We start from the raw sequence: 24,075 nt of genomic DNA on the forward strand, positions 1-24,075 counted from the left end.
ACTGTTGTTGATATTCTACAAGTCAATTGAAATTAAATTAAACACCATTCTGAGTACACGTTCAATGTTGTAAAAATTTAAGTGGAATTAATATACTGTTTGGTATTATTTGAATAAAGCGCCATGAATATGTTTTTAGGAACAATCAAAATTGCTTGGTTGGTAGAATTGTTAATAATTTTCATTTAGTGAAAAATGGCGGAGCCTGATCTAAACGTCGACAATTTGATACAAAGACTATTAGAAGGTAAATAAATTAATATTATTTCTGTTCTCTGCTTAATTTGAATAGACTAGATAACTCTAAATTGTTAGAATAATACTGCATGACTTTATATATCTAAGACATTTCATAACATGTTCACCAGTCAAAATAGAAGACATTATAAATCCTTTTACTTGCCTAATATAATTATTTTTAGTCTAATAAGGTACATAAATGTGATGTTTTTCGCACATTGAAATGTTTATTCAGTATTATGTTTTCTGTTAATGATTTAAATTAGAAATAAAGGACACTGATTGCTTTTTTAACACTTTTGATTTAGTTGAGTTTTGTATAAATAAATAGTTTGAGTGTTTATTTTTGTGCTGCTTTTCGTGTGATGTGGGTACAGGGTATAAAACTCTGCGGGAATTACAAGAAAACCAGGATGTAAAGAAGAAATCAAAATTCAAAGATATTTTCATATCTTCCGAACGTAAGATCACATCTATAATAGCAGTATAGCTTAGATATTTGTTATTATCGTTCATCATTACAGTAAAAGTAAAGCCGTCCGAACTTTTGTAGTTAATTTGGTGCACACAAATTAATTTCAAACAATTTCCGCCTCATTCAGTTTGCTTGCTCTACACTTTTTTTAAATTACTCATTTAGAAGTATCATTGTGCTGCAGGGCCCTATAGAATCTGAATAATGAACAGATCTAATAATCAATTGAAATCAGATTTAAATCCTTGCTTATATTTAATTTTTAAAGTTTGCATTGTTCTTCTTCGTGGAAGGTGACACAGAAAGGTGTTATAAATATTTTGTTCCCAGTACGAGGATGTCGTCCTGGAAAATCTGTTCAAATGTCAGAAGCAGAAGTCCGTGGATTATGTCTAAAATCCCGGGAAATTTTTCTTCAACAACCTATACTCCTTGAACTCGAGGCTCCTCTCAAAATATGTGGTAGGTTATAATCTTGCGGGAAAAAATTAAGGATGAAGGTCACTTTGGGGTGTGTTGTAGGGGACATACACGGCCAATATACAGATCTGCTCCGTCTATTTGAATATGGGGGCTTTCCTCCTGAGGCCAATTACTTGTTCCTTGGCGACTACGTGGATCGCGGCAAGCAATCACTAGAAACAATTTGTCTCTTGTTGGCCTATAAAATTAAATATCCTGAAAATTTCTTCTTGCTTAGAGGGAATCACGAATGCGCTTCAATCAATCGAATATATGGGTTTTACGATGAATGTAAATAAAATCAAAGAATTTCTGCTGCCTTTATTTTGATCGCACTCGTTGCAGGCAAGAGACGGTACAACATTAAGTTGTGGAAAACTTTCACTGATTGCTTCAATTGCTTGCCAATAGCTGCTATTATCGATGAAAAAATTTTTTGTTGTCACGGAGGTCTCAGTCCTGATTTGCAAGGGATGGAACAGATCCGACGCATTATGAGGCCGACCGATGTACCTGATACAGGTAGACGCGCTCAACTTTGCGATAATTTGTACTAACGGCTTTGTTAAGGTTTACTCTGCGACTTGTTGTGGTCTGATCCTGATAAAGATGTGCAAGGTTGGGGCGAGAACGATCGTGGTGTCTCATTTACCTTCGGTGCTGACGTAGTCAGCAAGTTTTTGAACAGACACGATTTGGATTTAATCTGTCGCGCCCATCAAGTAGTGGAAGATGGCTACGAATTCTTCGCTAAACGGCAGCTAGTCACGCTTTTCTCTGCCCCCAATTATTGCGGCGAGTTTGACAACGCAGGAGGGATGATGAGTGTGGATGAAACTCTAATGTGTTCGTTCCAGGTATGACAAATGATTGTTTTTCGTGACGGTTGTTTAATTTTTCATTATCAGATCTTGAAACCATCTGAAAAGAAAGCCAAGTATCAGTACCAGGGAGTGAACTCAGGACGCCCGTCAACGCCTCAGCGAAATCCTACAACTAAAAAGAAATAAAAACGTGAGAGTATAATTCTACTGACTTTTTGTTTTTCATTTATATTCAACCAATGCATTTGTAACATTATATTCTCTAATACTGCTAGACAGTCAGTCTTTTTATGTTGAAGTATTATTATTTTAATATATTTATGTAGTTCTTTTTTTTATTAAATTGTGATTGTATTGACTGATTTAAGTTTCGTTTGACTGACTGTTAATTCATACTTTCTTCTTTTCTCTTATTGTAAATAAATTAAGTGATTATTTATTTAGGAACAAGACCAGTGAATTGGTGTGTTTATTAAAACTGTTGAATTATTATTAACTTGCTTGCATTTACATGTGCATCGTAAAGTGGCCCAGCCAAAGACTATGTGATTGGTCATTTTATTGTTTAAGATTTTTAAATGTGTAGTTGATCATTTTTCAAATTTTTAGGTTCCTAAATATTGCAATTGCATCTTGACATTTCGCAATCACGTTGTTTATTCACCTACTTGTATAGAAAATTGGCATAAATGCATTTTGTTTCACTCGTACTATCGTTTGTGTTTAATATTTTATTTCATTATATGACAAATCTATTCACCTAATGTACTTTAAATTTGACAAATAAATCTATATATTACTACGAATTTACTTCATTTTTGTTGATTAATTCGTAAGTAAAATATCTAGATATGTATTTCTTGTGCAATTACAACAAACCGTGAGCTATTTTCTCTAACAATAATCTGAATACCATTTCTGACATATCTGTACCATTTAATTAAGTAATTGTTATTTTTAAGAACACTCGTTATCAGACAGCGTCATTTGCTTAATCAATTTTTTCCATCCAAATGAATGTGCGTTGCAAATTTTGACAAGCAAAATAGTTCTTTAATTATTTCATTCTAAAAATGCATATGTAAGTTTTATGATAATGAATTACTACTACGCTTAAGTCTGTGAAAGAATGAAATAAAGTTGAAATATTTATAATAGCATTCATATCTCTTCATTTTCGTTAGCGCAGCATACCGAGGTACCTTAAGGCACGTCGCCGATGGCACTTTTTACGTGCTTAGTCTTTTATTATTCTGAATTCACTGAAATGAAATATCACTCAAGAGTCAGAGACACGAGACTTCACTGTGATCAATTAACGATTATTATCTATGGAAAGAGATTGTGCGATAGCCAAACACATTTTGAGTAAAAATAACATAGATATAGAAGAGAACCAACTGTTGGTCAATGTTTATCTGCATAGTATGAATCCCCTTACCGCACGTTGCTACTATATTTATATAAAAACAAAATAATTTATAAAATGGATTAATTACTATGTGAGAGTGACAACAATGGCAACCCAAAAATAAGTTTATCCACTTAATTTCATTCTGTGCCTGTAGTGATACAATGTATTATGAGCATACCGATATAATTCAGCGTTTTAAGTTTGTTTTGTTAATATAAATCAATAAAAACGATTACTTAAAGCTCTGTTGCTGATTTGTTTTTATGCATTTAAAGATATATTTAAAATTGTTTTTACGTCGCTCATTCTTTTGTAGAGTTCTGTCAGCGGCTGAAGGGACATTTTGTGGAGGAAACTCGCGGGCCAAATATCCAACCAATGGAACCACTCTCATAATAATGGACCGGGTCCAACGAAATAGCGTCGTTGCACATCCCCACCTAATGTCCCTTCAAGAAGCGACTGGAGTCTACCATGCGATGTAACAATCCACTTTTAATCTAATTTGTTTCCCCGTAATTCCAAAAAAAAAGACTACCCAAAGATGACGTAAATAATCTAATTATAGATAGATAACAATTCTACGAAAACCGATTAAATCAATTTCTGTCGTGGAAGGTGTCAATTTGTCCCTCAATCGACAGTAGCAAACCCTGGGTTTGTTCTCAGTGGAATTACCCACTCCTTTGCACTTCCTGATTAATGAAAAAATAAAATCGTTTGTCTGAAAGTAAATGACTAATTCGATAAGTATGAATTATGACGCAGAACGTTTATTGTAATTCCATTTTGCGCAATGTTCCAGTGTAAATATCAAAACAGTTCAGGTATCAGCCAACAGGTTAGCTATGGCCATTATCACAAAGCAAATAGTGTTATCGAATTGTTGGCACATAATTAACAGTATCCTTCATCTGAGTTTTAAGTTCTGAAAGTACATACATACATACCACCGCAATCTTTGTACACAACTATTTCAACGTTGCGTCGTTTGCTCGTTTGTTACTTTACTCAAGTCTTAAAGTTGTTTTCATTTTTTTTTTCGTTTATTAATAACGTTCCAGTAATCCAAACAAAATATTTTGGCAACAATGACAATTTCTGGTGTTTTGTAAAACTTATATAATAAATATAATTACAAAAAAACAAACAAGAAAGTAAATAAACATTACATTTTGGTGAAATATATTATAGTAATCCGTAATCCCAAAAAAAAGCTACCCAAAGATGATGTACGTAATCTAATTATAAATGGATAACAATTCTACGAAAAATAAAACTTGAATTCTTCACGCAAAATTATATTAATTTTTCTCTGTACCTACGATTGAAAAATAGAGCAAGCAATCAATGCAAAACGCGTTATGCAGCATTTAGGAATATCTTTTTGTACTTCCTGTGACCGGTTCATCATGAAAGAATGATGCACAACTGTATAAAGTAGGTACCTATTAAAGAACTAAAGCAAAGGGTGTACGGCCAACAGTGCGGCTGCAAAAGCTTTCAAGGTCAATTTAAACAAGGGTTTTTGATTGCTTTCTGAACATTTTAATTTAAATTTTGTAAATTGGCAATCGGAAAAACATTCTGCCCGACCAAATTTCTACAATCATCTCACAACAATGTACCTACTTAGCATCGATAGTAATAAAGCAGAGAGCAAAATTACTCAGTACAATATCAACTCGTTCAACGATTATGAATGATTAATTTTGATTTGGAAAAGTAAAAGTCTTTAAAAAAGAATGAATGTTGTTGTTTTGTGTTGTGTTTTAACTTATCTACCGTAGGTATGTCCCCGGACTGGGTTCACAAGAGGAAAACATTTTTTATTTTACCCAGAAACTTCAGAGGAATAACATTTTTTGTTTCATTTGAAAGTCCCATTCTGTTATTAAAAAATCTTCTTCAACACAGAAGAAGACAACACAGAAAATGCAGAAAAAATATATTGATTTTTTTTTTGAAAAAATCAAACAATAATTGAATATAAAAGTATAATATTAACTCTCCACCGTTTTCTGCACATAATTCAACCCCACATCGAAGTTCTTTAAAACTATTTCCTCCATTGTTAATGATGCTACAGCGTTCCTTATGCGCTGTCTTAGTTCTTCAGCACTATTAGGCAGGCCTTCACTATATTTTTTTTGCAAATTAGTCACTGATCCAGTTTTTAGAAACTTTTTATAATCTTCTGCACACTGATGCGTGATACATGGGTAGGTAAGTGTTGGGAAATTTTTCATTAAATTTTGTAATTATGTGATGTGACGAAAACCGGTCCAATAACATTGGCTTAAATAAATTCTGTGTTCTAAAGACAACATTTTGAAAATATTTCTAACAGTAATAAGTTGTTTGCCAAAAATCAAGGTCAATTGTAATAAAATTTATAACATAAAAATTAATTCTAAGTCCAAATTTGAACAGAAAATGTGAATTTAAGAATGCAGTAAGTACCTATATCAATACTAAGATGTTAATAACGGATATGGGAGTTTCAAATGAGGCAAAAAATGTTATTCCTCCGAAGTTTTTACGCAAAATCAAAAAAAAAATCCCTCTTGCGAACTCAATCTGAGGACATGCGGCACATAAATATTTTGTTGTCACACAGATTTAAAAAAAAATCAAACGACGAGTATGGCAAGTTAGCGTTAGCGAGTATTTAAATACCATACGATTCCAGTAAAATCACTTTTCTGACGAGGAGCGTATACTATTTTTTCGCATTTTAAGAATATTAAAATTTGTTCGTAAAAAAGTTTAATATTATTAATATTAGACTCAAAATCGTACAGTAATGGTTGCTATGCTGTAAAGTAACCTATTACAGTACGATTTTGAGTACAGTAAAGAAATACAAATTCTGTAGGAAATCTTACTTTCATTCGTATCTTGAATCCAATTAATATTAGCAAATTGTATTCTCAATTTGGTTGTAGGTCGTAAAATTTTATTGCATATTATGAGCGATTAACGGGCACAATGGTTGGGTTTGAAAAGGTTGGGAAGCGGCGCGTGCCGTTTGCCGTACAATGCATATACCAAATGTACAATACAACCCTGCTTAAAATATTACCTGCTAGTGGTAAACTAGGATTTATAAGCCCCGCAAGATCTTTAACTTAAAGTACCATAAAATTTTACGACCTACAACCAAATTGAAAACACAGTATAGTCGTTTTCAATGACATCCGTGCTGTCAATATGACAGTATGTTGGCATCACTGGCTGTTTGAGTTTAGTAATTTTGAATTTCCTAATTTGGCAATTTACCTTAACGGGGCAAATTGACAAATTCAAATTATTTCCGACAAATCAAAGAAAATATGTGGTCTGATTCGGATTACCAGGATGACTTAGTTTAAACATGTTTTACACCATGTTGAAGATTAAGTTTTATTGTTTGTTGTTGACGTTTCACGAAATATAAATTTTCTTTTACCATAACCTAGATTTCTTGTTTGACATTTTTTTAACTAGAATTTGCTTATACTCTGAATTCTGGTTATGAATTTGTGTGTACAATCTGCAACAACCTATTAAAAATGACACTGACAGCACGGATGTCGTTGAAAACGGCTATAAGTGAACAAACATTATTTTTGAAGTAAGAACATTTACAGAAGGCTTAAAAAATCAACAAGAAAATTCTATTTTTTCCATAAAAGATAAGATAAATGATGCACTGAGATTTAAAAAAAAATGGTCAAAATCGATTGAGGAGCAAAGTTCCCATATCTATCCTCAAAATTCCTTTTGTTGCCTGTTGTGAAGAATTTCAGGAACATTTCCCCGTCGAAGCAACTGATCATTTTTATGATGACATTTGCCAAAATGTCAGGAAAACTGTTGAATTATTTAGAAAAAAAGATCAAACAAAAGAACAGCCGAAGTACGAGTAGCAGATAATGTGAGGGAAATTATGGTAACAACTCTATCTACATCTTTCATTAGACTTTATAACTTACGTTTTTATGATACCCTAGTAGTTCTGTTAATAAACAAAATAGGACCCATATTTAAGTATATAAAAAAATAGTATATTGTTATATAAGTGAGGAAAGGGATGCATTGCTAAACGTGAATGACAATTGGATCACGAGCGATAGCGAGTTGATCTAATCATTCAAGTTTAGCAATGGACCTTTCCTCACGTATATAACATACTATTTTTTCCAACGTCAAGAGCTTTCGGTTTATCTTGCATAGGTATTATCAATTTATTATTTTATACAAATCAACATACAAGTAAAATTTGAAAATCACGTTTCCATGCTCACAGTAAACAATAAAATTTAATTAATGAATGTCAAGTCGTGTTTTTACCAAAACTTGAAAATCAATCAGAATTTACTAAACAAATAGTGATGGAAGTAGAAGATAGTGTTGTAAATTTACCAAATACAGAAATTAAAGAAGCAGCGAACTAGGTATCTTTGGAGTTATTACCTATAAAATCTCGAGCACGCTACGGAAAGGAATACAATGCGTTACTGAGATGGAGACAAGAAGTAAGAAGCGCTAGTTTGGCTTCAACGTCAAGCTCTGTACCGACACGTTATTTAGAAAAAAAAAAAATCAGGAACATTTGGAGTTTTAATTCGTGTAAAAAATTGTACATTTAATTTCTATAATACTGATAAAAAAGTTAAGTATCTTTGTAAGTGCTAATTGTTAATAAAGAATTCTTACAAATGTATATTTGAACGTTATTTTAAAGAAAGTATGTACATACCTAAATGGGGATCAAATTTTTGTTTTACTTTCCCCACTAGTGAGGGAAGTGATTTACTTTCCTCACATGTGATGCAAACGCCTACTTTCATCTCTAAATTGAGTGATGGAAATGTCATTTTCAGACTTGACGTTGGAAAAAAATCTTAAAATGACTTCCCGAACACGATCTCAAAATTTTTTACACCTGTTATAAATCACTCTTTTTTCATTTGAGAAGCTTTTTAGACTAGAATTCTCTTAAAATTTTTTCAGCTTTTTTATTAATATTTACAAAGTTTTGTGACCTCATGTTCCCTTACATATTCTATTCGTCTTTTTATCCTTTTTATAACTTTATACACTTAGTACCCGGCTGACAAAGTAATTCGAGACTTCGAAGGCACTTGAAAAAAACTTCTTTTATTCGATATTTTTTTAATTTCAAAAATGGACGAGAATCCGAAGATACCAAATAGACGAATATAATAATTATATAATTCCAATTCCTCTGATCAGAAATTTTCTAGGGCAACCAAAAAATATCGATTGCCCTTCGTGTGTCTTGGAGAAAGTTAGTTTTTTGCTGCGATGGGCTGTACTTTTACAAGTACATAATTAAACTACATATTCACACTGCGAATAAATTGCCTCCTGTTTCGAATTTTACTAAATGAGTGTAGTAATCTCCTATGAGTAACATGTAAGATTCAAAAAAAGCAGTCTTATCCACTTTTTCATCTTTAGAATGGAAGATTTACGAGGTTCGTTCATCGTTTATTGTCCCTGACATAGAAATAAAAAACAGGGAAAGTTCAGACAATTTTATTTCTCAAAGTATAGTAACCCGATACACGAATCCGTTTGATCTTAAAACGCTGAAATAGTGAAATGCCTTTATTATTACTTCGAACCGCTCTTTTACCAGATTATTCGAAGAGAATTATCAGTCTTCTTGTTCTTGGTTGCTGAAGACCAGCAATATGACTGCATTTTTGTCTTCATTTTCATACATCACTCATTTGTTCAAGTTGAGGTAAAAAAGTAAATTTACTAAATTAAACTTTGTCGGTTAAAGGTTGAATTTAATACTTAAAAAAGTTTTTCTTCACAGTCATACGCAGATTCTGGTTTTCTTCTTTTTTCAAAAACAATCGTTGTGATGCTGTTAGTTATTGTAAAATAATTCAGAGCACTTATTGTCTCTGACACACTTTGGTTACCGTGAAAGCTAGTTCTACATATTACATTAACCGCTCTATATTCCCCTTTATATCTTTATTTTACTTTCTAGTCGCCATCGTTAGCTATTTTTACTGTATTTTTTTATGTACTTTTTTTCCATACTACTATACTTTGTCCAGCGAGAGATTGGGAGATTTTAAGTTGTATTAAAGTAACCCAGTACTACAAAATGCACTAGAATATATTAATTAGGGCATAATTTCAGGGCAAAAATGTTACTGCTTGAAGGATATATTTCAAATTTTAATTTAGTGGTTTTTATGTCAACCAATTTCTCGCTGGACAAACTTTACTACTACTAGGTATATTGTTTTTTGCAAGCATCTAGTAAAATTCAACCTACCACTTCTCTGTCTAATCTCTAATCAGTAATCACCTCCATTATTCTTTTATTTCGTATTTTTTTCTTTTCTCTCAATCTTTTAACAACACGTTTTTCATGGTAGTTCCGGTTTATTACCTTGTTGTGGTCTTTATAAAACCATCGCTTTACTCTTATCGCCTTATCGATAATTACTACATGTAGCTGCCAAATTGCAGCTAACATTTCTACATAACATTGATCCTTCATTAGCATAAAACAAAAACGTTCTATGTATTTTGAAACAAATGCAATTTCCATTGCACTTATCAAAGGGACAATTTTGCAACATTCACAATGGATCATTATGCCCTTTTATAGAAAAGATTAAAGGCAATGAGCAATTATTGCGATGTGATGATTCACATTGTGCGTAATCAGTTATCAAATAAAAAACCTGTTTTCTATTTGATATATTTGGTGGTTTCTTTTGTACAATTAATCAAAAATAAAGTAACTAATTATGAAAATGGAAGTACAGTATAAAGTATAAATATAAATTTTGATTGTAATAGGAGTTTCAACGCTCATCATAATTCTAAAGTGAAGTTTCACTCAACGTTAAAATTTCGTATCTCATAACAAACGTTATACAAAAAACAAATACATTTCCATTTGTAACATGAGCCGAAGAAACAACAGTGAAGCGTAACAATACAACATTTAACTTTGCTAAAAGCTTTTACGCAGCTCTATCTATTTCCGGAAGTGAGACTTCAAAAGCTTTAAGATTGGTCCCGTTTAATTTGTGGGCCTACCACATTTTCATGCATGTTAATCGTGTCAAAGTAAAATTTGTATTTTCAAAAGTTCAAAGTTCCTACGGTTTTATATACGGTGGAAGACTAAGATTTTCTTTCTTTTGAAACCAAGTTCTAACAAAAATTGTTGTTACCAAATATGTCTACCTGACAATCATTTTCGTTCAACTCAGTTCTATATCGTTATCTCATTTATTGTTTCGACATATTCTGTAAATGTTTGCTTCTACGTATTTGATTATATGTCGTAATTTTTTTAAATGTTCTACGTCTCACTGCTCCATGCAGGCTCCAGAAACGAATGCATTAATGTTAAATGAAATGCTCGTATATAATAATGTAAAATTACCAACAGTTTCAAAAATCTGTTTACACGAATTCCTGATTGTCCCAGCCATAGCCTTTGTTTGAAAAGCTTTATCAAACTATGTCAAAGACCTAAATTCAATTACATATTTACTGTTTACACAAAGCATATTAAATATGTACTTTGTTAACAGGTGCAAAGACTCTAAATTGTGTAAAATAGTTACATCCAAGCCTTGATACGTGACTAATCGATCAATTTCTGTAACATCCCAAAACCTGTGCTAAATAAATCGATGAAAACAGAAATGTCTCATCACTTCCACCTGCCATAATCTTATCAGTTCTAGTGATAAAAATGAAACGCAAGTGAATCAGTTGATAGATCCACCTGAAACTAAATACATTCGAAATTTCGTCTGTAGATGTTACATTTCTAAAAGCGAACGACGGCTTATGCCGAAGACGAAAATGTGGATTAAGTGTGTGCTAGTGATCTCATTCTTAAGTGTTCAGACTTTTACCCAAGAAATTAATACAGATGCCGAAATTATAACATCGCTTCTTCCTCAACGTGTTGATCCAGCTGACGAAAATCCCATCAACCCCGAAAGACCGTCAGAAACGCCCCAAGATGAGAGAGGTAAGTAACATATGCGACTTTTTTTCAGAAGTAGAAAAAGTAGATGTACTAATACTAATATACTGTTAATGTTGTAGAAGAACCAATACCCCAAAATAATGTCACGGAACTAAAACAGGATGATGTAGAAATATTTAAACCAGTGGAAGTAGTTTTGCGTAAAGCTCCTAATGGAAAATATACATATGACTATACTGATACTTATGGTTAGTTAGATTAACCTTTGCTTTGTTTTTTGCTTATCACTGATAACTTCGAAATATAGAGCTTAGGTATGCTTTGAACGACGCCATTTATAGGCGGGGTCGCAGGCTATTAAAATATGTGTTTTCTCCTTTAAACTTTCTAACAAGACAAAATAACCCTCATTGCTTTGCTTTTTTGTGTTTGTATTAGTTTCAGATTAGTTTACAGTTTTTTTTTGCGATCTTAGAAAATTTTTCTATTTGCGTTTTCTTCAAAAATATTTATGTATACCCATTGGAACACAATTCCAGCGATACATAATTTTATGCAGCCCAAAAATTTTATGAAACGTGAAATATTGCCGTTGATTATTGTGCAATTATGAAAAACAGAATCCAAGCTGTTATCATTTTTGATAAGTGTTATTTATTGATTTGACTGATAATAAAATTCACCAAAAAACACGTCGCAATTATTAAGTGTGAAAAAATGCGATAAGATTTTATAGTTAAAAATTTTATTTTGTTTCACGAGTCTGATAATTTGTTTTATCTTATTTGCTTAATGACTTACTAAATGAGGACAAAGATGACGAAAAAAATTCGTAGAAATAATGACTACATTCGTCTTGTCTCTTTTCTTTCCGGAACAGATTTAAAAATTACTGTTGGATTAATAAAGTCAAAGTTAAATTGAAAATGATGTGAGAATTTCTTTTTAAACAGATCAGTTACAATTATTGCTAATGTATTCTGTAGATCCCATGACATCGGAGTATGCCCCGCAAGAAAACAGCCAAAGAGGCGGAAGCGGGACACCCTACGTAATCACAGAAGCTCGTCTGAAAGAAATCAGACAATATTTCATGTACCCTTACTATGACAAAGGAGGCAACGCAGACAACGAAGGCGACTACCAAAAAGCCATCCAAACCTCGACTCCCCAAGTCCACAAAAATCTAAATTTCCAACTACCCTTCTTCGGATTCAGATTCAACTACACCAGAGTTTCGCTGAACGGTTATTTGGAATTCAGCGACCCTCCGCAGAACTACGAAACCTACCCGCTCGTGTTCCCAGTGAAAGAATGGCCCAAAAAGAACGACCCTTCTTTCATCGGAATTTTCTACAGCAAGTGCAGAATCGGTAATATAAGAGTGGAGGATGTAGATCAACGCAAGCCGGGAGTCTATTTCCGCTTGGAGAGAGATCTTAGGGAAAGAATCGACCGAATGGGAGTCGAAATCAGGGAACGGCTCAAATGGGACATTCGAGAAGGCGTCATCGGTGCAGAGGCTTTCAATCCAAAACACGCCATCATCATCACCTGGAAAAATGTTTCTTTCGCTGGAGGTTTCGCGAATGCGCTCTATAGGGTAAAGACCACCACTAAATCTAGTCTAGTTTAGTTATCAAGTGATTTTAGACAAACACTTTCCAAATGGTGCTGGCCACTGATGAAGTTTACACTTACGCCATGTACAACTATTTGAATCTTGACTGGACCAGTCATACTGAAGCTGGTGGCGACACAATCAATGGAGAAGGTGGTATTCCGGCTTTCGTCGGATTTAATGCCGGAAATGGGACCAGATCATACGAATATGTGCCATACAGTCAAAATTCGGTCATTCGAGATCTCACCGGAACAGGTTACGGAAATGAAAAGAAAGGTCGTCATTACTTCCGTATCGATGAAAATATTTTGCTTGGCAGTTGCAACAAAGATATAGGTGAGTCTGGATTAAATTAACGATGAACGGGTACCAATTCTACAATCTGTTTGTTTCAAGACGGTGCAAATCTGGAACTGGTGTATGCTCCTGAGAGCGGAAACATGTTGGGAGGAACTATAGTTAACATCACTGGTCCTTGCTTCAAACCGACGGACAAGATCATTTGCAAGTTTGACACAGCTGACGAGGTCGAAGGTGTCGTAGTTGGCAGGAACAGAGCCATCTGCGTCCAGCCAAGACTTCTCGTTGAAGGATACGTCGTCCTCGAGATAGCAATTGGTTCCGGAACCTACAAGTGGAAAGGAAAATACTACGTCGGCAAGTAATTTGGGATGAATTTTTGGCCCCAGTGTTATTACTGATATTTCAGAAACTCCTGCAACCGCCTCCCAGAAAATCTTCTTCGACGACATGTCCTACAACGAGAAAGCTCCAAAAGAAGTTGGGATTACTTGGGAAAAGCAGAATTTGACCTCAAACGAAAACGCCAACATCCGCATATCGCTTTGGGGCTACAGAGAAACCACAATCCGACCGGAATTCTTGTACATTACGGACTTGGCATCTAACGTGCAGAACACAGGGTCGTACAAAATTATTCCGTCCAACTACAGAAATAGAAACAACGAGTTTTTGGACGACATACAGTTTGGATTCATTCAAATTAATTTGACCGAGTCTATACCGGTTCAAAACAATAATGGACAAACTGAGATTAAAGTTACACCGCTGGTTTGGAGTAGACCGATTCCTTTGGGATGGTACTTTGGACCGCAGTGGCAGCGGAAGTATGGTGATAATTGGCCTAAAGATCTTTGCGACAAGTGGCTCAAAGACGACAGATATTTGAAAAACTACGCCAACGAACTTCCTCAATGCCCCTGCACGCTCAAGCAAGCCTTGGCCGACAAAGGCAAATTCATGCCGGATTTCGACTGCGACAAAGACGCCAACCCAAAATGTTACTTCCATCGACAAGCCGTACATTGCGTCAAGACCGGATCCCCAACGTAAGAACTTTTTTCTACTTCGGTGTCACAATGAGCATTTTGTTTCACAATGATGAATTTTATAGCATCGTTTCTAGTGATTATTGAATATGGGATTGGTATTGATAGTAAATTTCAGTGTTAAATGTGATGTCATTTGAACCTGAATTTATGTTTTGGATCAAAATAAACTATTAATGGGGCAGATTGTTATTGTAACAACATTTGAGAGACAATTTGAAATTTAATTTTCAATTAAATGACATTGCTTCGTCAATACCAACCTAATTCCATTAAAATAAAAGTCACTAGATAATTATTTTATATTTTAAAAAATGAAATTAATGAAGCCGAAATAGAAAAAATAGCATGTTACACTCGTTTCACAAGTCATCTTGTCCAACTCGTTCCTTTAGAGCACTCCTGGCTACGCTCGTCGTGCTCTAGACCCTCTCGTTTGACAATATACTGTCTTGTGCAACTCTTATAACAATATCATACTTTTTTTGTCGCGCGTTGCACAACTTTATGTTTGTACTTTAGGTTGCAAGGAGCTGAACAACAGTGCTGTTACGATAAAAATAACTACTTGATGTTGTCATATGATCAAAAGTGGGGCTCCTATCCGCGTCGCAGCCACAACTTGGGCCACTTCCCCTGGTACGAATCCACCAAAGTTCCGACTTTATCGCAATGGTACAACGACATGATCCCTCGATTTGTTTGCTGCTTGTGGCAAGAAGAAACTGCCGTGGGTTGCGAAACTCTCAGATTCGAAAGACGTCCCACGCAGGACTGCGTAGCTTATCAACCTCCTGCAATCGCCGGTGTTTACGGAGACCCCCACATCATCACTTTTGATAATCTCAAGTACACGTTCAACGGCAAAGGAGAGTTTGTTTTGGTGCGTACCGAAAGCATCCGAAATCGACTGGAAGTCCAAGGAAGATTTGAACAAATGCCCTTGAATGCCTACGGAGAAGTCAGAGCTACACAGCTAACGTCGGTGGTGGCAAGAGGCAATAGCACTACAGTCATCGAAGTCAGACAAAGACCAAAAGAGGCACGGTGGAGGTACCACCTTGATGTTCTGGCAAATGGAAAAAGAGTTTACTTTGACAGGCCTTCATTGAAATTCCAACATTTCCCAGGTAAAAAGCTCTGTCATAAAATACTCATTCGTTCACCAAATATTATGTTTGTTGCAGGTGTTACTGTTTATACTCCTACTTACATTTTCAATCAGTCTGAAGTTGTTGTCATGTTCGATTCCGGTGCCGGTCTTGAGGTTGTTGAAAACAGTGGATACCTTACTGCAAGAGTTTATCTCCCTTGGTCGTTTATTGTAACTATTCAATCTGCAATTGGGAATTTTTCCCTGACAGTTTGCTTTTAGAATCAAACTCGAGGACTGTTCGGTAACTGGAGTTTTGACGTCTTAGATGATTTCACCCTTCCTGACGGGACCAAAACTGGAATAACGACGAACATTAACGATATGGAACGCATTTACACCGACTTTGGAATGAAATGGATCTTGGACGACGTCGGCGACGTTCAAAAGGGACGAGCTCTCTTCTACAGAGAGCACGGACAGAGCGCCTCCACCTTCAACAACAAAACATTCAAACCTGAATTCCGCATGGTACTAGAGGACTTGATTCCAGACAATCGATCCGAATATCGCAACAAAGCTTACGATCTTTGCACCGCCACCAATTATGAGTGCTTGTACGATTACGCCATGACTTACAGTAGAGACGTTGCTCACTTTACATCCAATTACAAAGCATCGATCACAACTTTGAAAGAAATCAATCAAGAAAACATCGTCTCTTGTGGCGTTCTGGAAACACCCAGATTCGGCAGAAAAGATACTTTCTTATTCGTACCAGGAACAAAAGTGACGTTCGAGTGCAGTCAAGACTTCATATTGGTGGGCGACCAAAGGAGAGAATGTATGGGGGATGGGCAATGGAACATTCCAGAATATGGATACACTGAATGTCTACGTAAGTTAAATTTATTTGGTAAATTGTCGTCGATTCTATGTTTCAAATGACATTTATGAACAGGCCAACAAGAGTATTCGTCCAGAATGGCAGCCATAACTGGAGGCATTGTGCTCGCAGTCCTTATACCAATAATACTGATAATAGGTTTCGTTGCGTTCACTTTGTTTAAACGGTTTTCAAGTGATAAAAATTCTTGGCAGTATAACGCTGCACCCTCCGGTCCGACCGCGCGTTCTAAATTATCCGCTAGACCTATCAGTCCTTCGATGTCGGACGATGCTTTTTCCCTCCGTAGTCCGGCACCAAGTGATCGGTCTAGTCTAAGTAGTACCAGCAAAAAACGAAGGAGTTATGATAAAGTTTATCGCACCCACGAACCTCTCGAAGGGTTGCCCGAGACAGAGTTCGAAGAGAAAGCTTGGGACCCGAACGAGCTGGAGTACGAACCGGACAATAAACCGTCACCGAGTCCGTCATCCGTCGTTTATTCGGAACCTTTCAATAGCAAACCCGATTTGGTCAAATTTCAGTCGAATCCAAATTTAAGTTCTCCCAAACGGTTCACTTACAATTCAGACGATTACACTGTACCGATGAAAAAGGATCGCATGAGCAGTCAAAGCAGCATAATAACTGATGTGTAGTTTCCTAGCATGTGGAATATGCTGTACTGTTTTATACATTACACGATGTACAATTTTGTAAATAAATATTTAAAGGATATACAAAATGGAAGATAGTAAACGGTCTATTTCACATGTTAGGAGAAGTTAGTAAGATTGTTGGTATAAGTGACGGCTCCTTTCCTATGTGTGGAATGGATCTTTTACTATGTGTTTTATTCTGCCACTCTTGATAAAAAGATGAAAAGATTAATTCTGTTTGAAAACAAAAATCTTCTCTCAGGTCAACAAGAATATTCCCAAAGACAAGCCGGTATAGCTTCGGGTATCGTATTGGCAGTTCTCGTACCGCTAGTCTTGTTGCTTGTCTATATTGCCTACAAATTCTTTGAGAGAAAGCAAAAAGAAAAAGATGAGGAGGAAGAGGAAGCGATGAATTTTGAAGCCCAAAAGAGGTACGGAAAGATCTCAATAGTTAATAAAAATATGTTTCAAAATTACACGATGGATATTAATTAATAATTACAATAATTTAGGGAAGCTCAACAAATCGCCGCAAGAAAATTAACCGCCGGAGAACACTTCGACGATGACGCCGCCAGTAGTATTGTTAGTGGCAAAGAAACCACAATCGATTAAGTATTTTAGTTCGTAATAATAGTGAATAATGTAACTTATAGTCCCTACCATATAATAACAAAACAATCCCATCTGTTTTTATTTTGTAGTATTTAATTGTGTAGTTTATAGTTTTTGTTATTTAGAGTTACCTACCATTAGAAACTCGATGTACAAACCTTGCTTTACCTTTCTTTCATACAAGTTACAAGATTTTTAATAAATGTTAAAATCAGCAGGTGTTTCATTTATTAACGGAAAGTTACCACTTACACAGTGTATTAATTGCACAAATGTAAACGATCAACGCATATTGCTATACGATTTCTAAACTTTAGTGTCAATTCCAATTAATCATTATAAATAGTTCAGATATCAGTAAAGTCTGGTTGATAGTGTTAAGCTCAGAAAAATAAGATAAAAAAATTAATAAATGTTAATTAATCAACACAACATAAATTCCTATTTGGTTTAACAATTTTTTATAATATACAGGGACAATATTCTAAAAATGTTTCTGGTTCCTCTTGTATTTGATGTTTAAAAAGAAAATAACTACCAAAATCTGCACATATAAATTGCTGTTTCTCTCCTGTTTTCGATTTATCCGCATCATCATTCCCAGAAATAATTAATATTAATCTAAACAAATTTAGTTAGTAGATACGTGCAAATCGGAAACTTATCAGAACGGTTATCCAACAGATAAATAGTTTAAAAATTATAAAGTTTGAGAACCAAAATCCAATTAGAAACAAGCAAGTTGAAGAAAAATCTGTTGAAATAATATTTATTTTTTACGCAATTAATGTTAACACAGAAAATGTAGATATTAAACAGATTTTCTGCAAATTTCATTGGGAGAAATCGCAACACAATATCTAAATTCGTGGAAGTAATTCGGAAAACGCAACAATAACAAAACATCACTGATTTGGACTATTTTTAGAAAGAACGAAGCTATCGGAATTTTGAATGATTAATTCGAATTTCGTAGAAGGAAGGAAATCGATTGACGATCTGGGGAATTCAATTGGTAGAGTGGCAATCCTGCACGAATTCAACTTTCATTGTCATTTTAGAATCTTTTTTGTCTGTCAATATTTAAAGTAATGTTTGTAAAGTAAAAAACCAGTCAGCAAGAAATTATTCTTTTATAATTTACAATTTTTACGTGGCGTGCGGTTTAAATATTCAGTGGTTTGAATAAAAATTCTTGGTAAAAGTTCCATTCTCTAGAACGTCGAAAGTATCCGATCTTGTACGACAGTCAGTGTTCCCACAAACAACAAGCTACGGCCAGTAAGTGATTTTCTTGTGGTTTTCTATCATTTGTAGTCATCCGTTTAATATAAAATTGTTTCATTCGTACAGTTTTTAAGTTCGTTTAACTCGGTAAGTAGTTATACGTTGTTTTTTTGTACGTTTGTCGGGGTGAAATTCGCAAAACCGATCGGCCAGAGGACGGAGGTTCTTTCTTCTCGCGAACAATGAAATGCGTCATGTGTAGTTTTCTAATAGTCGATAAAGAAACTCAACATTTCGCGAAATCATTAACGATCGGGCGACAGAACGTAATTTGAACAGGGACGGGGCAAGATCAGAGGTCATCTACATCGGGTTTGACGGGTTCGCTGTCGCCGACTTGGTTTTTTTATTGTTTGGTTCGTTCGAAATTTAGGTTTGCAACGTGCACTTGGCCCAAATTCGTCCAAGTGAAGTTATTGACATTGGCGTGCATCGATGACGGCGACGGCTACTGCGGTGGTTTTATTTTGGTCATTTTGACGTGTGCGTTCGAGGTCCTTTGTCCGAGGCGGCGGCCACCTGCCGTTGGCGTAGACATCCTTGGTATGTGGCAAGGACCTTGAACAAGCGCTACATCCCCCCTTCTGGCGGCGGCCCGGGTCGTCGACCTGGCGTCTTTGTGCGGCCAGGTGTGTTCTAATGATCTCTGTGTTCTGTGCAGCTAGCGGAGGCCGTATTGCCTGACTGAATTTGAACTGGTGCGAAGCGAGAGTTTTCGAGGCGCGCCCGATCACCACCACGACGGAGAGCCCCAGGCAGACGGGGCCACAAGCTCGTAATTCGGGGAAGGACGCTGTTCCCCCCGTGAAGCGACGCTGGGTCCCTCCATCAACATTGCGACGTCAAGATGCTCTCACCCCCGAGTCTCGTAACGACCTCGTGTTCCGCAAGGTGCGTGGCATCCTCAACAAGCTCACCCCGGAGAAATTCCAGAAGCTGAGTGATGACCTGCTCCGCATCGAGCTCCACTCGAGCGTCATCCTAAAGGGCGTCATTCTGCTCATCTTCGACAAGGCCCTCGACGAGCCCAAGTACTCGTCTATGTACGCACAGCTGTGCAAACGCCTGTCAGAGGAAGCCCCCAATTTCGAACCTGACGAGAGCGCTTGCACCTTCCGCCTCTTGTTGCTGAACAAGTGCAAAGTAGAATTCGACAACCGAGCAGCAGCTTTGGAATCGAGCAGCTCCGGACTCAACGACGAAGATGAGGAGCGTCGCCAGGTGGCCAAGCGCAAGATGCTTGGCAACATCAAATTTATCGGCGAACTCGGCAAGCTGGAGATACTCTCTGAGGGCATCCTTCACCGCTGCATCCAGGAGTTACTGGTGCGCCGCGGAGACGATCCTTCCGAGGACTTGGAGTGTTTGTGTCAAATCATGCGCACATGCGGCCGTATTTTGGACTCGAACAGGGGCCAGAAACTCATGGATCAGTACTTCGATCGTATGAAATCGCTCACGGAGAATTTAGATTTGCAGCCCAGGATTCGTTTCATGTTGAAAGACATAATCGACTTGAGACAGGATGGGTGGGTGCCTAGAAAGGCGACTGTAGTGGAAGGCCCCATGCCCATAAACCAGATCAGACCGGCCGACGATGATCGACCGGGATTCAGAAGAGATCGCAATCACCACGACCGGGACAACGACAGATCGAATATTCACGAGCTGTTCCGGCACCCCATGAAGACCAGAAGCGGCCTCGATGATATGATAATGAGCATGAATTTAACACCCTCATCGCCCAACCTCATTCCTACAAACACCTTCGGTTCCAACGGCTTCGGGAACCAACGCGATGGAGGATTTCGCGGACACAACAACCAACGCAGCGGCTACAACAACTACAACAGCAGTCAACGTGGACAATACAAGCACAACCAAAACAACGCCAATTCACAATACAACAACCGTAAGAAGAAAAAAAACGCGTCTGTTTTTATACCAATTCATCGTTTGCTCCTTCCAGAATCTAACAAAGAAATCGCTCCACGTTTCAAGAAGGCCTTGATTTTGCCCAAGGAAGAAATCGAAGAAGTCGAACTGAGACCTACTTCGATGCTTTTCAATAAAGCTACGGTCAAGACGAACAACATGATGAACATCCGAACTATCGAAACGAATTACACTCAGAGCATAAAACAACCACCGGCCGCCCTGCACAAGGAACCCTTACCAATCAAACAAGTAAGCTCTGAGAAGCCTAAACAGTCCAAAAAGGATAAGGTGAGTTTGCACAGCGTACATTACAATACAAAGGTCTGTCGCGTTTCAAGGTTGATTAAAATTGCTGTAAATTTTGCATCGGTGTAAATAGTTTTTGATGTCTACATTAAATTAAACGGCTACGTTATAACTTCAAGGCAAAATCTAGCAAAACTGTTTTACCTTGTAAATTATGGTTGTCGCCTTGGAAAAAGTAGCCGTATACTAATTATTTTTACCTTTATAGATAGTTCTTACAAAACTGTGATGTCCAATTACGGGACTTTTTTAATTAAAAGGATATCCGCACCTTTCTCATTTTTTTATTTAATTAATACATTCGTTTAATTCAAAAAACCGTATAAATGTACAGATGTTAAATTTAATTTAAACACAGATTAGTCACTGATGGTTGGGAGAATTTAAAGTAGAAAAGCAATTAGTTTTTCCAGTGATTACGTAACTGTTCACTTGCAAACTATCTCTTACAATTAGTCAAATTAATGGTTATAAAATGCGCAAAGGTATATTCGAGTGAATGGTACCGTTACAGCTTTATTTGTACGTTCACGTTAACATTACAGGGAAAATGGAACAGAAACGATAAGAGTTGTCGGATTCGTTTCAATACACGAAAATTCAAAATCTAATATAAATTGCAACAAGCAACTCGTTCGTGAGTTACTTCTTGCTGCAGTACTGTTATTGATTATGGCGATAATTACGTAAATCGAACAATGTTGAAGTAATAAAACAATGAAACAAAGAATCTCAGTCGGGAACGGATATACGGTTAAGTTGATGACGCATTTAAACATCGCAAGACACGAGTTTTACTTAGTGATTCACTCAGCAACCTTATCTTTTTGAACTTTACTCCTCGGTAATGTTGATGATTATCTAGAACCGGTTACCTGTTCTTTTTTAACTTCACGTACGTTGTTTTTTTTAATCGTAAGATCTTGTTTGATATCTTGATTTGATGGATATACCGTTTAAATCAGGGTCCAACAAAAGACGAGGTCTTGAAAAAATTCGCTACACTTTTGGAGGAACATTGGAAAGGCGACATCGATCTCAAACAAGCCGTCAACTTGTATAAAGAACACAAAGTTCCTGATAAGTTTGCCAAGGACTTGATGTTGCACGGTTTGTCGATTGCTTTGGACAAGTCCGGTAAGTCACGTCCGTCGACGAGTACTGCACTCATTGATCCGTTATTGGTGTCCTCCAGATGTGGAACAAGAGAAGCTAATCAAGTTACTCAGCAGCTTGAAGGAAGAGAACGCTATCAACGGAAATACTCTTCAGGACACTTTCAAATCGCTCTGTAATATCTTGGACGAACGAGAAAACGAAATAGAAAAGGCCACGAACGCGGTGGCTTTCATTTTCTGCATCGCCAACACCGAACATCTGACTTCTTTGGCCGAAGTGGCTTCGCTCACCGACAACGGCGCTCATTATCCACTGTTCTTGCTGGTGTTGCAGCATCTGCACCAGAAACGCGGTAAACCCGAACTCACCGAGCTTTTCAACAAGAGCAAAGTGAACTTGTTGACGCAGCTGCCCGAAAGCGACAAAACTAAAGAACGGCTGTCTGAAATACTGGAAGAGCGCGATTTAACATTTTTGTATCCTTTATTGCGCATCCAAGCCGAATTAGCCAGACAGCTGAACACCGATCCGAATCCACAGTCGTATTACAAGTGGATCAAGGAGAATCTGGACCCGGCGAATTTCACCGATCCCGGCTTCATAAACGCCCTCATGACCGTGCTCTTGAAATACATTACCCAAGAAGCCGCCGCCAGCGGTGACGATAAAGCCGTCGCAGAAAAAGAGAAGAGCATGCTGGAGCGTTACCAGCCGATTCTGCACGCGTTCTTGAGGGAAAAACTTGCGCTTCAACTTGTAGCCGTGTATTCTTTGCAGATGCACTGTCATTCTTTGAACTTCCCGAGAGGGCAACTTCTCAGGTGGTTCATGGCCCTCTACGATTTGGAGATCGTCGATGAAGAGGCCTTCCTCAACTGGAAAGAGGACGTTACTGATGCTTATCCTGGTAAAGGGCAGGCACTGTTCCAGGTAAAATTTCATCCTAAGATTAGAAAGTCTTCTATTGGGTTTTGTATTAATTTTTTCAATTGTCTTCTCGACAGGTGAATCAGTGGCTAACTTGGCTGCAGGAGGCCGAATCTGAAGAAGAAGAGGGTGAGGATTAGACCGGCGTCATGATGTTATACGCTCGTCACTTAGGAAAAGTTAAATATAATTTAAGTTATTAAATATACACAGGGACTCTAGTCCTGTATTTACTTTGTTTTTGGTGTCGACAAAGGTTTCTGTAGTCCGTAACAATGTCGTTAAGCCTCGATGAATTTTGTTCTTCATTGTTTTCCGCGCCGAACAACTTCTAGTTGGAATTATACAACCCACTGGCTGTTAGTTTCTGTGCGTGAATGGTTTTTATAATATAATTTTAATTGATTAATTGAATAATAGGAAAAGTGATTTAGATCTGTAAGTTTATATACCTATTGCATGATTGCCACCTAAATTGAATGTGACGTGGTTCAATACTGTACCCGCACCTACCACTCTTGACTGTGTTGATAAATTAATAATTAATTATACTTCATGAGCTTTTCAACTATAATATATACTTTTATAACAATGTGTTCTCTGTTTATGTAATTGAATGTCCTATTATTTTTATTTATCAAGTATTTTGTTATTATAAATAATAGTTAAATTCTCAATACACTTAGATTAGTCAATGTTTCACATAAATTATAAAATCATGTCCTGTGAATATGATTGTGTTAATAAACTATTCGGTGGTATTTTGCTATCGACGTAAATTTTAAACATTTCTTTTTGACCCTTGTACAATATTCCTCGTCATTTCTGATCCTCATTAGTAGGTACATAATGTGCATC

General features: G+C 36.5%; 3 protein-coding genes across 6 annotated transcripts; all 3 read left to right on the top strand.

Annotated features, from left to right (window-relative positions):
• Positions 1-53: 53 nt before the first annotated feature.
• LOC138133021 (serine/threonine-protein phosphatase PP1-beta catalytic subunit) lies at positions 54-3,161 on the top strand. 2 transcript variants are annotated; one of them, XM_069050805.1, is made up of 7 exons: positions 54-247; positions 618-701; positions 1,046-1,177; positions 1,238-1,468; positions 1,523-1,699; positions 1,748-2,034; positions 2,086-3,161. In XM_069050805.1, exons 1-7 carry the CDS (start codon positions 196-198, stop codon positions 2,185-2,187), a joined length of 1,065 nt encoding a protein of 354 aa, XP_068906906.1. In that variant the 5' UTR covers positions 54-195; the 3' UTR covers positions 2,188-3,161. The 2 variants fall into 2 exon arrangements, with proteins under 2 accessions (XP_068906906.1, XP_068906905.1); XM_069050804.1 differs by lacking the exon at positions 618-701 and having other exon boundaries at positions 2,086-2,807.
• Positions 3,162-11,091: 7,930 nt separating this feature from the next.
• Positions 11,092-17,854, top strand: mesh (sushi domain containing 2 mesh). 3 transcript variants are annotated; one of them, XM_069050121.1, is made up of 11 exons: positions 11,117-11,453; positions 11,531-11,659; positions 12,398-13,014; positions 13,065-13,371; positions 13,432-13,692; positions 13,745-14,384; positions 14,907-15,514; positions 15,572-15,708; positions 15,760-16,375; positions 17,285-17,456; positions 17,538-17,854. In XM_069050121.1, the coding sequence occupies exons 1-11, from the start codon at positions 11,267-11,269 to the stop codon at positions 17,638-17,640; spliced, it is 3,777 nt and encodes a 1,258-aa protein (XP_068906222.1). In that variant the 5' UTR covers positions 11,117-11,266; the 3' UTR covers positions 17,641-17,854. The 3 variants fall into 3 exon arrangements, with proteins under 3 accessions (XP_068906221.1, XP_068906219.1, XP_068906222.1); XM_069050118.1 differs by lacking the exons at positions 17,285-17,456; positions 17,538-17,854 and adding an exon at positions 16,439-17,108 and having other exon boundaries at positions 11,096-11,453; XM_069050120.1 differs by lacking the exons at positions 11,531-11,659; positions 17,285-17,456; positions 17,538-17,854 and adding an exon at positions 16,439-17,108 and having other exon boundaries at positions 11,092-11,453.
• Positions 17,855-19,612: 1,758 nt separating this feature from the next.
• NAT1 (N-acetyltransferase 1) lies at positions 19,613-24,003 on the top strand. Its single transcript, XM_069052087.1, has 5 exons — positions 19,613-20,839; positions 20,897-21,153; positions 22,137-22,308; positions 22,367-23,220; positions 23,295-24,003. Exons 1-5 carry the CDS (start codon positions 19,969-19,971, stop codon positions 23,355-23,357), a joined length of 2,217 nt encoding a protein of 738 aa, XP_068908188.1. The 5' UTR covers positions 19,613-19,968; the 3' UTR covers positions 23,358-24,003.
• Positions 24,004-24,075: the final 72 nt, after the last annotated feature.

This window comes from Tenebrio molitor, chromosome 6 (genome assembly GCF_963966145.1).
Source record: "Tenebrio molitor chromosome 6, icTenMoli1.1, whole genome shotgun sequence".
In the NCBI taxonomy this organism is placed as follows: domain Eukaryota; kingdom Metazoa; phylum Arthropoda; class Insecta; order Coleoptera; family Tenebrionidae; genus Tenebrio; species Tenebrio molitor.

Bases quoted from the DNA above. Each gene is read 5' to 3' on its own strand.
- LOC138133021 (XM_069050805.1), top strand. From the start codon at position 196: ATGGCGGAGCCTGATCTAAACGTCGACAATTTGATACAAAGACTATTA. The intron at 248-617 runs GTAAATAAATTA...ATGTGGGTACAG, and splicing joins GATACAAAGACTATTAGAAG to GGTATAAAACTCTGCGGGAA. The intron at 2,035-2,085 runs GTATGACAAATG...TTTCATTATCAG, and splicing joins CTCTAATGTGTTCGTTCCAG to ATCTTGAAACCATCTGAAAA.
- mesh (XM_069050118.1), top strand. From the start codon at position 11,267: ATGCCGAAGACGAAAATGTGGATTAAGTGTGTGCTAGTGATCTCATTC. The intron at 13,015-13,064 runs GTAAAGACCACC...AAGTGATTTTAG, and splicing joins TCGCGAATGCGCTCTATAGG to ACAAACACTTTCCAAATGGT. The intron at 14,385-14,906 runs GTAAGAACTTTT...TTTGTACTTTAG, and splicing joins GTCAAGACCGGATCCCCAAC to GTTGCAAGGAGCTGAACAAC.
- NAT1 (XM_069052087.1), top strand. From the start codon at position 19,969: ATGTACGCACAGCTGTGCAAACGCCTGTCAGAGGAAGCCCCCAATTTC. The intron at 21,154-22,136 runs GTGAGTTTGCAC...CGTTTAAATCAG, and splicing joins AACAGTCCAAAAAGGATAAG to GGTCCAACAAAAGACGAGGT. The intron at 23,221-23,294 runs GTAAAATTTCAT...TCTTCTCGACAG, and splicing joins AAGGGCAGGCACTGTTCCAG to GTGAATCAGTGGCTAACTTG.